Source organism: Osmerus mordax, chromosome 7 (genome assembly GCF_038355195.1).
Source record: "Osmerus mordax isolate fOsmMor3 chromosome 7, fOsmMor3.pri, whole genome shotgun sequence".
NCBI lineage: Eukaryota > Metazoa > Chordata > Actinopteri > Osmeriformes > Osmeridae > Osmerus > Osmerus mordax.
Genome location: NC_090056.1, coordinates 17,626,164 through 17,639,861, shown reverse-complemented (window position 1 = coordinate 17,639,861; position 13,698 = coordinate 17,626,164). Strand labels below are relative to the sequence as shown.

The 13,698-nt window shown below is 44.9% G+C and overlaps 2 protein-coding genes across 3 annotated transcripts; both read right to left on the bottom strand.

Annotated features, from left to right (window-relative positions):
- Positions 1–82: 82 nt before the first annotated feature.
- LOC136946475 (probable pleckstrin homology domain-containing family N member 1) lies at positions 83–5,859 on the bottom strand. 2 transcript variants are annotated; one of them, XR_010876903.1, is made up of 11 exons: positions 5,690–5,859; positions 3,462–3,561; positions 2,846–2,989; positions 2,332–2,503; positions 2,103–2,239; positions 1,846–1,992; positions 1,656–1,742; positions 920–995; positions 732–808; positions 302–576; positions 83–268 (listed from the first exon to the last, which is right to left on the bottom strand). XR_010876903.1 is itself a non-coding variant. In XM_067240828.1 (10 exons), exons 1-10 carry the CDS (start codon positions 5,782–5,784, stop codon positions 475–477), a joined length of 1,137 nt encoding a protein of 378 aa, XP_067096929.1. In that variant the 5' UTR covers positions 5,785–5,859; the 3' UTR covers positions 83–474. The 2 variants fall into 2 exon arrangements, 1 of the variants encoding a protein (XP_067096929.1); XM_067240828.1 differs by having other exon boundaries at positions 83–576.
- A 1,029-nt stretch (positions 5,860–6,888) lies between these two features.
- On the bottom strand, positions 6,889–12,493 carry ttll10 (tubulin tyrosine ligase-like family, member 10). The gene is made up of 11 exons (XM_067240626.1): positions 12,196–12,493; positions 11,650–11,812; positions 11,340–11,458; positions 11,021–11,141; positions 10,711–10,796; positions 9,841–10,027; positions 9,480–9,651; positions 8,805–8,945; positions 8,521–8,637; positions 8,303–8,396; positions 6,889–7,875 (listed from the first exon to the last, which is right to left on the bottom strand). Exons 1-11 carry the CDS (start codon positions 12,491–12,493, stop codon positions 6,950–6,952), a joined length of 2,424 nt encoding a protein of 807 aa, XP_067096727.1. The 3' UTR covers positions 6,889–6,949.
- Between the last annotated feature and the right edge of the window lie 1,205 nt (positions 12,494–13,698).

Here is a 13,698-nt window from a genome sequence, read left to right as displayed (position 1 = left end):
TTTATTCAATCTGTATTAGAAAGGAAAAGATTTAACAAAAGACAACTGAAAATATCACTACACGATTAACTGGAAGGTCTAATTCAAAAATTCAGAAAAATACACTATTATACTTTCCCTTGTATGACACATCCTGTCTACAGCTTCACAGCAACCTCTTCTTTTTGAAGTACCTCTACAAATACAGATTGCATATGTACATAACACCATCCACACATGGTTCCACCAGGACCACTGAGACAGAAGCCTCACCGAGAAGTCTGAGGCTCTCGTCCTGGTGTGTGTGGGTCTTAGTCATGACATCGTCCTGGTGTGTGTGGGTCTCAGTCATGACATCGTCCTGGTGTGTGTGTGGTTCAGGCATGACATCGTCCTGGTGTGTGTGTGGTTCAGGCATGACATCGTCCTGGTGTGTGTGTGTGTGTGTGTGTTTGTGTGTGGTTCAGACATGACATCATCCTGTGTGTGGTTCAGTCATGTGATCATTGGTTCCTGGGACTCCTTCCTGCTCCTCTTCTTCTGTGGTATGAGAGGTGGAGCAGTGTGGTTTGAGGTACATTTAATATTACTTTCCGGCTATGAAGAAAAACAAACCAGACACTTCAATTACCATTTTGAATAAGCAAGGTTTCTGATCATCTGTATACTGTATTGTAAAGGACAGATTGGATTATTAATAACAAACAGATTTATTCTGTGCTTCTGTTCATCACGACGGTCAAAGGCCATACCTGTTGTAACTGGAACATCCAGTCTTGATAGTCTTCTGCACAGGTGCAGGATACCTGCATGGGATCCATAAAATCACCTGCACCACACATACCATATTACCATGCCAGTTAACAGATGCACATTTAACAGATCGTCACATTAAACATGGACGCATACAAGAACAGCACAAAATGTATGAACAGGTTACCTGTCAACTCAAATTGTAGTCTTCCTGGCAAGGCGGACCTCTCTACGGCTTTGATGGTTTTCCGAGGTAATCTACCCTAAAGCCAAATGAAAGTAGAGCTTTGGTAACAGTGCGAGCAGTGTTGGCTTGAGACAGGCATGTTTAGTAACAGTGTGAGCAGTGTTGGCTTGAGACAGGCATGTTTAGTAACAGTGTGCAGTGTTGGCTTGAGACAGGCATGTTCTCTCTTCCTCAGTGCTTTTGTTCCCACTCTACTAACCACGCAAACCAAAATGCTGAGTGAAAATTATAAAAATGACAATCGGGGGGGTCAACTTCTTCTCCAGGGTTGTGTATCGACCCCCCCGACCTGTTTTTTTCTCTTTTGGGGGGTCCAAGTCTTAAATAGGGGGGTCAAGCCCCCCCCGTAATTCGAACCCTGCCAAAATGGATGACAACCTCCATTAATCTTCTGATTGATGTGTTTTTGTTAAACAATATGCTTGTTTAACAACTATTAAAGTAGATTTGATTACGTCTGTACTTGTCACACTCAACTTGCACACATCTCCATTGTGGTGTAAGAATGAAAGTGTCTTCAATCACACAATTCCCATTATTTGCTGGACCGCATGTGAAACTTACTACTTTGTTTTGACACAAGGAAAACCTGGGAAACTTAGATTCAAAAGGGTTATTGTGAAACCATGAACCCAGTGTTTCCACATCATGTTACCTATATTTAACAGTAGCCTACCTCGTAAGTTATATTGAGACGCTTGTTATCAACTGACAGCAGAAGAAGGTCTTGAGGAAAGAGTACCATGAGTCTTTCTTGAAGTCCCTGCAACAAACAATCCATTTATTGCTTTTTAGGTTTAAGTTAACTTTGGTAAATAACTGAAATACTGAGAGCCGATGGCTCCTGGAAGCATGTGTTGTCTCACCTGTCTGTCTGTGTTAATGATGTGGACAAGAGACAGGTATCCTGGTGGGCCCATGTGCTGTATAGGAGAACCTTCCCACTCCCAGATCGGAGCCTGGAGCAAATACATTCTCAGCTCGTCCTTCTTCCAGGTTTCGTCGCAGGGTAACTAAAGCGACGAAGAGTTATATCGATTTGACATCCTTGACTGTCATGTACACCTCTCTCTGAATCAGAATCCACTCAACCTTAAACGCCCCACTCAGGTGAACACCTTACCAGGTAGGACAGGGCACAGTGTGAGGGGCTTAGAGGCTGTGACACAGCCTTGTATCTCCTATCCTCCAGGTGGTCCATCCACTTGTTCAGCTCTGCAGCGCTGGTACACAGAAAGACTTTAGAGTCCAGCATTGGACCTGGTGGGACGATGACAAGAGGGGGAAATGTCAATTTGAAACAATTTGGTTCTCTTCTGCTGTGTGTGATTGTGTTGAGTCGTGGGGCTCACCACTGATTTGGAACACGTAGGAGTATGAGGTGTGGTGGTCCAGGGAGAGGACCTGCGAGGAGAGTCCAGACAGAGGTAACATGCCTCCGTAGATGAAGTCATGTCGAGAATGATCCAGAGACAGGATCAACAAGTGGAAGGAGAACAGCACTAGATAATGTTCAGTCATCTCCTGTGGAAAACACACACACCCAGACACATGCACACACACACACACACACAGACGATAAGTAAAGTGTACCCAGACATCAGATACGCACTGAACAGGGAAGTAACCCGGGTTAGTTTCCGCTGTTTTTGGTGTGTGTTACAGCAACTCATGATCATATCTATACAGTATCTTCATGGTGGATGCCAACTGCATGTTTTCGTAATGCAATGTACAGTAGCACAAAATGTCCGGTCAATCCACAAATAACTTTGCTGACATTGATGCGCAGGGACATCAGAGGCACAGCTGCCACGATACAACAATGGAAGTCACCTTATAAAAGGTAACCTTAGCAGATGGTACCTGTGTGTAGCTGTTCAGCAGAGACACCAGGGATGAGTGGACTATCTCTCCATACATGTGAGCAGGCTGGCCTTCCCAGTCCCTGATTGGCTGGGAGTAGATCATGTGATGCAGCTCATCTCTGCAGCTGCCCCACAGCACCACCTAGGGAGAGGGGGGAAACATTCACGACAGAGAACTGAACCATCGAACCGGTAAAACTCGATTACAACTTTATTTGTTGCTTCCGATCCTCCCTTCCAGTCATTTTAGTCTCGGTTTCATGGTTTTAGGTCCCACTTTTCATCTTAGTTTTTAAGTAAGTCCTTTAGTCCTATCTCTGGTTTCACAAGCAGGAACTAAAAATGATATCACCTGTGATGTGGAAATAGTGTATGTGGTGTGGACCATGATTCATTTAATCTGTTAATACTGTTAGCTGAGCTCTGACTAATGACTGTACAAAGAGGAAATATTGCACTCAATGTTTTTCACAGCATTTCTTCATACAAACTGTTCTGTCAAACGGCCTGTGTCTCTGTTTCCTACAGCAATGACACACTCACACATACACACATAAACATGCACAAACACACCCTTAAACAAACAAACACTTACACCTCTTCTGTCCACTAACCTCCGGTTCGAGGTGTCGTACTGATGGTCTGGGAGGAAGTGGCTCGTCTTGGTCGTTCCTCACAGAGAGCTGCAGCCTGGTCTCTCCTAAACTCCATATCCTGAAACAATGTTACACAATAGTAACTAGAGAGGGTACAATTTCTGGGGAAATTGTAGGGTGTGCTTGCTTGCGTCGGTTGCACAGGGGTCTGTTTTTGAATGACATTTTTACAACTGATATTTCTGTATATTTTATATAAAAATGCATACTTATTTATAAAGATTACATAGATTTAAAAGCATGAACTGAAAATACGAGTGAAGTGTAGAATGAAATAGATGTCTTCTCATTTCCCCTGCAAGAGGCAGCCTCATCGTTGAATCAAAACGAATAAATTTGGCAGACCGGTGTAAAAATTGACCTAATCTCTATGACTTAAACGTCATTTTAAGTTTTTCCCTTCTCGTGATATTTTCAGGCATTTAGCCTACTCATTGCATTCATTCATTAATAAAGAACCCCCTTTGAAGATTATTCTACGACGTTACCCGGCAGTAGAAGATGGAATCTCGCCGAAGGCTTGAGCACACCCAATAAACACAATAGGAATAGTATCATGTGACCTGTGTACCTTTAACAAAGCTACTGTACACATTCAGGAATTTTCCTGACAGCAAAAGCACATTTGCAGTTCAAATTTGGACTATGTTGTTGTCAATAACACTGTCTGTTCCCTTTCCCAATTTCCACCTCTAGCCTACTCCCTACCCTACCCCACCCCTCCCCACCACACCCCACCCTTCCACCCCACCAGACATAAGCAGATTACTTTGGGTCTGATGGGCAGACACAGCCATCTGACGCCTCTTGACTGTGCTCATCGGGTGCAGCCATAACTGATGCTGCACTTGCAGCTATTTCCTCAATCCTAGTGCCTTAGTGCATGTTGGTGGCTTTGTATAAATACTTAATTTGACCGCAAATTGAGATGTTTGTGTGTTTATTCATGACACGACCACAGAAGTGTGACAAGCTATTTAATCTTTGTGTTTACGTGTGTTTGTGTGTGCGTGTGTGTGTGTGTGTGTGTGTGTGCATGTATGAACATGCATGTGTTCATGTGTGTGCGTCCAAGTGTCTGTGTATGTGCATGCACACGCGTGTGTGTGTTGCTTGTAGCTAATCCCCTGGGCATCTCACAGTTTGGACACATGCAGTCTGTTAGCTCCCTGTGTGTCTTGCTCTTGTAATAATCCCCCGTCCTCCACCGAGGGGCCCAGCCAGACCCAGGCCCACGTCAGGCTGCGGTCTCGGCAGACGCTTAGATGCAGGGCTATTGTCCTTTAATTATTGTGACAGTATCAACCACCACTAATCACATTATTGCTGCGTCATTGTGTTCACAACCTCACGAGTCAAGCTGTCTTTCCCACCACGGCTTGTTTTTTTTTAGGACCTCGAGCAGCCAGTTCAACATGTTTCCAAACTGGGATGGTTTCATGGTTTCAGAGACATAAAACTGTATCAAACAACAACAAAAAATACATTTAAAAAGATCGCAAATGCAGATTGTGTTACTATCCTCTACAATCGTTGCGCAGGTACAGGAAATCTGTCTGATTCTGTCTGTATTGGGCCTGTGATGGAACATCTGATTGACAGACCGATAACTTTACACTCAAATATGATACCCTCTATAACTTTACATACAAATACTTTAAAAAGATCAGAAAGTCAAATTTGACCAGTTTTAACCAGATCAGGGCAAGGTTGAATCTAGCACATCCTGTCAAAGCCTGCTCTGTTTCCTATCCTTCACTGACAGGAACTGTGAAACTGCTATCTTCCAGATTCATCAATCAACTGATCACATTCCATACAGTTAAGCTTGTCCTCGCTCGTACACGACAACGATACGACATCATTCAACAATTAACAACAACATAAACAAATACAACTCTCATTGTTGGAACTGTCAAACTGTTCAAAGTTAAGAGTACAGCCAGTCATGGTTAAAATGTTAAACATGGAGCTGATTTCAAAGTCTGGATGTCTTCATGTCTGGATGTTTGACAGAACTTCAGTCATATTGTTAACATTTTGACTGTTTTGGGAAAAACTAACCAGAGAGTTTGTCAACGCTATAAGTCTTCCTGATAATCACTGCTGATCATAAGGGACAAGGAATTTGTGTATAACATTCAAGTTACAAGGTGTGCAGAATCATGAACAGAAAACCCCCTTACCCAGAATGATCTCCCGACAGCTCCAGCAGCTCGATCTCATCAGGGCCCACCTCGTCAATCCCAGAATTCCTCTGGGTCACACTGCAGCATCCCATGACTGGAGAGGGTCTCAGCCACAGTCCAGACAGAGCCGCACGCCTTCTCCCTCAGCCCTCAGTCCGCACACTGAGTCCCATCTGCCCCTGCGCTCATCCTTACCACTCCTGCCGCACCAGAAGACTAGAGAGAAGTAGTGACTTGAAGGGGGGGGGTTGTTACCAAGGAAAGAGGATATGAAGGTTGAGGCGGGGAGGAGGGGTGGAGGGGTGGCGGGGGCCTTACTAAGTCTGCTAAGCTCTTTTTCAACCCCAAGAAAATCAGATATTCAATTAAAACTACACAAGCCGGACTGTCTGCAGTGGAGCCGAAGGTAGAATGTAGAAGTTACACGCGATGCAGAGGGAAGCCTGTGGTAACGCAAAGTGCATTTTGTCCTTCCTTCCTGTTAAGTCTGCAGTCTGACGAGGACTTCCTCAGTGGCTGGTGAGAGTCAGGTCTGGTACTGAGTGGTACGTGTAGAGTGCCTCCTCCGTTAACCCCGTCTGCTGAAACGGAACCATGTGCTCAGTGTCTTAGTCGAAAGGAACACCCGTTCCCTTCTTGGGCTCACGTTTAGCATGGTCAGAAACCAACTGGAATGCTTCTGATGAGCTCTGTTGTCTTCTGGAGAATGATGTAGATGAGGCAAACAATTACACACCTATTGGGCAACATGACATCAAGCTGACCCTATAAAATAAAAAAAACATCCTTGTGTGCGTTTGCTGAGTCTAAGTATATGCACACAGACTAGATAATTAGGTGTTACACAACTAGGAGATACAGAGTTGCAGTCAAAACAACAAACCACAACCACAATAGGTCCTTTTGTTCTTCCTGTAAATTTCGATCGTACCATTGTGTCAGAAGGTAAATGCACAGAACTGTTTGTGTATATATAGCATCGTCAAGACAAACAATGACAGCCTGAAACACACAGTTTTTCCACCCATGGCTGGCATGAGATGTACTGTACAAAAAGGGTTAGAACAAGACAGGAATAAACACATTTTATTCCTATATGAGACATGATCAAGCACAGTACTTCTCTTTGCAATGACATAGACACACTGATATTTTGCTAAAAAACTGAAAATACATCAGCTGTCCACACGGTTCTACTTGACCCATCTTGGCAGAGCACAGTCTGTATGACACAGAACAGCCTCGCGCTTCACTGTGTCATGACTTGGCGGAGGCTCTGTTTGTCCTCAAGGGCTCCTCTTCCTCAGTCAACTCCTCCTTCTTTTTGGCCACACTGTCCACAGTCCACACAGGCTGTCCCGGCCCGGGCGGGGCCAGGCGGAGCCTGGTGGGTTTGATGGCGCAGGACAAGGCCTGTCCCAGGTCGGACCCCGGGCGGGCCTTGATGACCCCCACGCGGCGGAGAGACCGGCCGGAGGCGTCGCTCAGCGCCGATGTGGAGAGAGAGGTGATCATGCTATTCATGCTCCGGAGCTCCGGGGCTCCGTGGAGTCTCTCTGGGCTCCCGGCGCGACCCAGCCAGGTGCATTTGCGAAGCGGGAGCTCCACGCGGGCGTGTGCAGGCTTCTGGGGGCGAGGGGCGGATCTGGGGGCCTCGGAGGCTTTCGGGGAGGGGTGGGGTCTGAGGGCCACGTTTGTGGTGGAAGACGTCCGGGAGGAGGCTGTGGAGGAGGAGGCTATGGAGGAGGAGGCTGTGGAGGAGGAGGCTATGGAGGAGGAGGCTGTGGAGGAGGAGGCCGTGGAGGAGGAGGCTATGGAGGAGGAGGCCGTGGAGGAGGAGGCTGTGGAGGAGGTGACGACTGCAGCTGTTGCAACAGCAAGTGTTGAGGAGCTGTCGGTGATGGGCTGGGCGTGAGAAACGGTTGCGGGAGGATCCTGCATCTTGTTCACCCCTCGCCACGACCTCTGACTCACAAGAGGTTCGCCTGTGGGAGTTTTGTTGACGGGTTTTTGTTGCGGAACGCTCTCCAGCCTCCTGGTCAACCCGGACGGTTTGATCGGACGAGTCACGGCAGGAAGAGGAGGAGTCTCGCCATCGTACAAGAGAATGAAGTTCTTCTGACTGGCCAATGGGACAATCTTCAGCCCACCGCGACACTTGTTGAAGATCTCCAGGGTCATGTCTGGAGAGGGGAGGGAGGGGGGCAGGTCACACATGAGCTATCTTTAACCAATCCGTATACAAAGATTAGGACTCATGGGTGAAGATGTCATGACAGAATTAAAGGGAATGGAGAACATATAGTACAACTGAACCTACTACTACCTACTGTACCTATCTGTAATCATTATAGCTGCAAAGTGTTTAATGAACCAAACCAAGGACATTCATGTGCTGGTCATCAACTGGGGGGTCAGATGGCTGAGCGGTGAGGGAGTCGGGCTAGTAATCTGAAGGTTGCCAGTTCGATTCCCAGCAGTGCAAAATGACGTTGTGTCCTTGGGCAAGGCACTTCACCCTACTTGCCTCGGGGGAATGTCCCTGTGCTTACTGTAAGTCGCTCTGGATAAGAGCGTCTGCTAAATGACTAAATGTAAATGTAAACTCACCCAGAGTCTCCACGACAGTGCTGGGCACCACCTCCTTCAGGACCTCACAGTTAGTGTGAAGAGCTGGGTTACAGTTCATCTCCAACAGCCACACCTGGCATGGAGCAGAGGGTGACCTGTACTGTTAGCACCAAGATGGCTGCTATTTTACTGTCCCACTCACAGACATGTACAATGTGTGTACTTAACAGGAAACGTCTCTGAGGAGTTTCATTCACCTTGAAGTCCTCGTCGACCATGAAGTCGCAGCCAATCAGGTCAAAGTAGCCCAGCTTTCGTTCCAGCTTGGCTTTAACAGCAAAGAAGCACTGGATCATGATCTGTTGCATTCGCTTCTGAAAAAAGGAAAATGCAGAAAAACAGACAGATGGACAGACAGACGAGTTGCCTCTTCCCAGAGTCAAAGTCTCCTGAGACAAAATGTGACTCAAGTCAAGAGGACATTTTAGTCCTGCATTCATGCTGTCCTTGAGACATGTCAAGAACTGTCAGCATCACTCACAGTGAAGACACCCAGCACCCAGTCGTCAGGCAGGCCCTTGGTGTCCTTGAACTTCTCGTTGACGTACGTGTTGAACCTCTCCATGGACCACACCGTCTCCTCCTTCAGAACACTGTAGAGAGGGTTCTTCTTCTGCATGTACTGCAGCCGGAGTACCAACACACACAGACAGAGGGGAGATGAGAAACTTGGAAATTGAGGGCAAGAAGTACTTCCTTTTATTCATATTTCGACGTTAGAGTTATCTTAACAAGTGTCTGGTTTATCCTTTGTAATACATTAATGAAACAATGCACTGTACTACATGTGAAATGTAAGGCAGTTATAAATTGGGAACATTGGGGGAAAATAACTACAATGTGATCGCAAATTGAAGTCACTGGGATATGAATTAAAATACTTTGTCATTAGAGCCTGTTTTTCAAGTTGTATTTAGAGCAAGTACATTCCGCTTGACCAACATTTGGGTTGCACTGGTAAATAGAATCAGGGCCATAATTTTAAGACTGGTCAGAAACAGGATTTATGACCCAGTTTTTGATCTATTTTGAAATGATGTCCTGTGAAGATGTCTCTACTGACAAGCCAGATTCAAAAAATAGTAAGAGACTGGCCGACCATGACACAAAATAACGTGACTTCATCAACCATGCTGACCATAACCTACTGATCTACCTGATTCGTCAAGTGTGCTGAGAGGTTATTGGAGTTGGGGTCATAAAGTTCACAGGTCAATCGTACGTAGCCGTGGCGAAAGAACACCATGTATGGTCTGGTACAGGCAATCAGGAAGTAGGAGCGCACATCAAATTTCCTCCCCTTTAAGAGTAATGGGTTTGTGACATACCTGAGGGCAAATAGACAGGTTTCTCTGTCCATCAACATCATAATCCATAACTGTATAACCTGACCGAGACAATCGCCAGTCATGATTAAATATATAACCGCTAAGGTCGATTGTCCATTGATCACATCAATATGCAGATAATTTTCAGTGTGTCATAGAGTTGCGTTCTGAAGATACGAGTCAACCCACCGTTGCACAATGCGTGCCTGAGGCACACGGACAGGTATCTTCTTATTGCACTGGCTTTCTGCGTTGCTCTGCAGCTTTAGTCTGAAGGCAGAGATGTCCTCCCGGCTTTGCAGGAGGAATATGCCCCTGCCCTGGTTAAGGCCGGTGGGCTTACATATCCACATGCTGATGTCTTCCCCACGCACACCTAGAAAAAAAACAGAGACAGTCGCTGTATTGCAGTCAAACACACTTTACACGTGTGTCGTGTTCTGTAGTGTCATGTCTCTGAAGGGTTTGACAGACCCCGTCGTCATACAATAGTATGAAACAAGTGGCGTCATCTTTTCATTTGTTAATAATAGCTTTATGAATGTACTTTATTTATGGTAGGACCTTCATTGTCTAGGCAATCTCAGGGCGCTGCAGAGAAAACAATCCAAAAATAGATCCATTGATAACCCTTCTTAAAGAGAGACATTTGTTTGTTTGTTTGTTTGTTTGTTTGTTTGTGTATTTGTTGACATGTTCTCAATAAGATCTCAAAGGTACCAGTAAAATGGTAGCCTCAATGAAATGCAGTCTACTGTATTCAGTTGAAGAGGATTGTGGCTGAGTATTAATGGATGTCTCTACCCTGCCCTCTGCTGGCTTGTTTCTATAGTAACACTGGGTCTTGGAGGCCTCTCCAGTACATTGTTTTCCAACATTTGAGAATGATTGAAAAAAACATTCAACTACGATACTGTCTTTGTGTGGTATTTTTACCCATGTCTTTCTCAGCCATAAAATTTAATTAATATTTTGTGGTGCTAGATTTATAGTGATATTATATGGCATGGATATGGTACATGGTATCAATATAGCAGTTGAAGTGTAGAATTTTTTTACCTTCCTGCTGAGAAAAGAAAGCTTCTCTCTCATCCCTCACATCCATACGGAAGGTGGCGGGGAAAAACTCCTCCATTTTTAATCTCCTGCAGATCACAAAGAGACAGTGCTGTGGTCAGGGTAATGTGACCCCTGACCTGCGGTTTAGGAGTCCAGTCCTGCATCGCCCACCATTATGCCAATTATGCCCTTGTGCCAAGAGTCTCTTATACGTTCAGTCTCTATACTAGAATGTCCAGTACTAGATGCCCTAGTCCAGTACTAGTATGTTCTAGTCTAGAACAGTGGTGTGACTGCAGTGTTGTCTCACCTGAGTCCTCGTCCGTGGTTGACCTTGCTGCTCACGCGATCGTACTCTCTCAGGCTGTTCAGCAGACCGATCTTAGTGGTCAGAACCTTGTTGTTGGGGATCTGGTAGATGAGCTGTTCACCTGGACACAAGCAACACGATTCAATCTGTGGTCGTACATTTGGTTTTAGGTTTTTGCATTTCAGAATTTTGCAGACACTTTCAGACACCCAGGGGCTCATTAGAGATACAGTATTTATGGTATGGCACAGATCCAAATATTTGTAAAAGCAGTTATCCCTAGGTCCTACTTGTTTTAGTAAAGCAAAAAGCAGCTCACCCTCTCTGAAGTTGTAGTAGGTGGCTACTGATTTGGTCTCACACCACTTGAGTTTAAAGTCCTCTCTGTGCTTGTCAGAGATCCGCTGCCATCCTTTGCTCTCACAGTAAGATGTCACTCTGCAGAAATGTATTTATCTAATGAACAATCCCCAATCAACAATAGGTAGGCCTAACACTTATTGTAAAACATGAATGTGGGACAGGAATGTGTTGGAAATCATAATAAAAACAGCTATCATAAAGAGGGATTCAAGCACACTCAATATAGTTGTATTTTCCTTCTTATGAAAAATTATTTTGTTACACACATAGCAGCTCCATTTGCTCCTCCAAAGAAGTAAAAAGGCCCATGTCCTCTGGGCTCCTCTACCCGCCTCTCCCTCTCTCTCTCTGGATACGACAGTGGCACCACTCCCCTGGCAGAGGCCCCTAGCTTGCCGGCGCTGGGGCAGCGTTCCTCCAGACACAAACCTGCTCACATACACACACACACTTGTACATACAGATATAGGCACAGATTCATCCGTGCACACACGCACATCCCCAAGAAAATTCACGTGCACATAACACAGGCAGACATACTCATTTCTACTCAGTTTGGTTATTTTTGTGCTTGAGCCTGACAAAGACTTCAATGATCTCTGATGCTAACCATTCTACCCTTAAATTAAAACTAGGTATCATTCATTAGGAAATGAGTAGTCTACGAAATCCAAATTTTGAGAGGTCAATGGTAACTTCTCTTTGTGATAATTGTGTAAAATAAGTGCTAAACTGTTGGTACAGTGTCAACAGTTTATCCTAAATTATGACTTTAAAATCCAAAATGGCATCCCACCTTTCCCCACACACACCTGGCCCTCCATCCTGGTTCTCTGTCTCTTGCTCTGGACTTCTCACAGACCTCTCCTGTGTCTCCTCAGGACATGTCCTCCTGTCCTCCTCCTGAACCTGCCGGTCTGATGTCACTTCCTGTGTTTCCCTATGGGCTGAGGACCCACTTTCTTCTCTCAGGTCCTCCTGAGATCCCTCCTGGCTGTGTTTGTCGCTGGGCTGGGTGTTTCCACACGCCCGCTCCTTGTGCTCTGGCTGTTGCCCTCTCACCTCCAGCTCGCCCCGAGGACTGGCCTCGTCCCAGTTCTCAGATGACATCACTCACCGCTGACCCAGAAAATGGGACCAGAACAGGGATTTTTGTCATTGGACACTGTAACCAGGAAACTGCACCCACCCTCAAACCATGTGACTTCTGGTCAAAAACGGAGGAATAAGTTTGTTGAGTCCATGTGAAAAGTGACTCCAATGGCACTTAAGATTAACTGGAGTGTGAAAGAAAACTAACCTTTGTCCACTGTACTGCGAAAGTATGTCAAATTAAAAGTCTACTTTAAAAGTAATTACAAATGATCACAAAAGAACAAAAATCCAATGCCTTGCTGCTGTATGAGACGTGGTTTAGACTTAAACAAGAAGTGGCTTCGACCCTACTAGTCACTGGATCTGCTGCACATTACTGTCTACAGAACTGGTGAGATTTGCTTTCACCTTTAGCTAAGCATTAAGCCCACATCCAAAAAATTACTCAAGATTTTTTTTCTTCTGCTAATGGACATTTCCATGTAGTCCAAAAAAAGAAAAATTAAAGGCACAAGCCGTTAAGACAACCTACAGTTTTTAGTCAGTTAGTTCATATTATCTTAAAAGTTGCCCGTCCCTAGCAGTTTAGTAGACAGCTAGTCTGGTAAATGCTGTACAAACTCAATAGGAAAGTGTAAACAACCAGTGGTTGCCTGGGAAATTGGTACCTTGGCAACAGCTGTTAATACTAGATTGAATCTTGCAACAATACCTTCACAAGATATAGGCCTACTACTCAAGGATATGAATTCCACACCCACCTCACCTCTAAGCTTAGTGTCATTCAATATTAATTGCCTGTAAACCTTGTGGTGGTAGTTCCACAGTAATATGAGTAGAGTGTCAATCAAAAGGATTTGCCTTTTTTTAAGGTATTGTATTCTACCGATCATGTAAAACAATGTTTGTTGGCACATGCTTTTGTAATTTGTCATTGTAACAAAAGACCCTATCCAATGGATATACCTTTCATAAGTATGTTGATAATCATCTGGCCTACTATCAAACTACAGGTAGCCTATCCCACTTCTTGTCCTGAGCCTTTGTACCATAACCGTCCCGATATCCATGGCTCCATTCTGTCAATGTGTTTTATTGAAAAAAATGTTACCTAATCAGACATGCAAAAACAGGTGGTTGTCATGGACGAATGGCATCAAATCAAATTGTATTCGTGTTAAAGTTTTTTTATATAATTCAGTGTTTTGCATAACATTTTG

Excerpts from the sequence above, each read along its gene's own strand:
- ttll10 (XM_067240626.1), bottom strand. The coding sequence starts at position 12,493 with ATGTCATCTGAGAACTGGGACGAGGCCAGTCCTCGGGGCGAGCTGGAG. Across the intron at positions 11,459-11,649 it reads GGAGCAAATGGAGCTGCTAT|AGTGACATCTTACTGTGAGA; the intron begins GTGTGTAACAAA and ends ACATTTCTGCAG. Across the intron at positions 8,946-9,479 it reads CAGCACACTTGACGAATCAG|TACATGCAGAAGAAGAACCC; the intron begins GTAGATCAGTAG and ends CTCCGGCTGCAG.
- LOC136946475 (XM_067240828.1), bottom strand. The coding sequence starts at position 5,784 with ATGGGATGCTGCAGTGTGACCCAGAGGAATTCTGGGATTGACGAGGTG. Across the intron at positions 2,990-3,461 it reads TACGACACCTCGAACCGGAG|GTGGTGCTGTGGGGCAGCTG; the intron begins GTTAGTGGACAG and ends CCCTCTCCCTAG. Across the intron at positions 996-1,655 it reads GTCTCAATATAACTTACGAG|GGTAGATTACCTCGGAAAAC; the intron begins GTAGGCTACTGT and ends ATTTGGCTTTAG.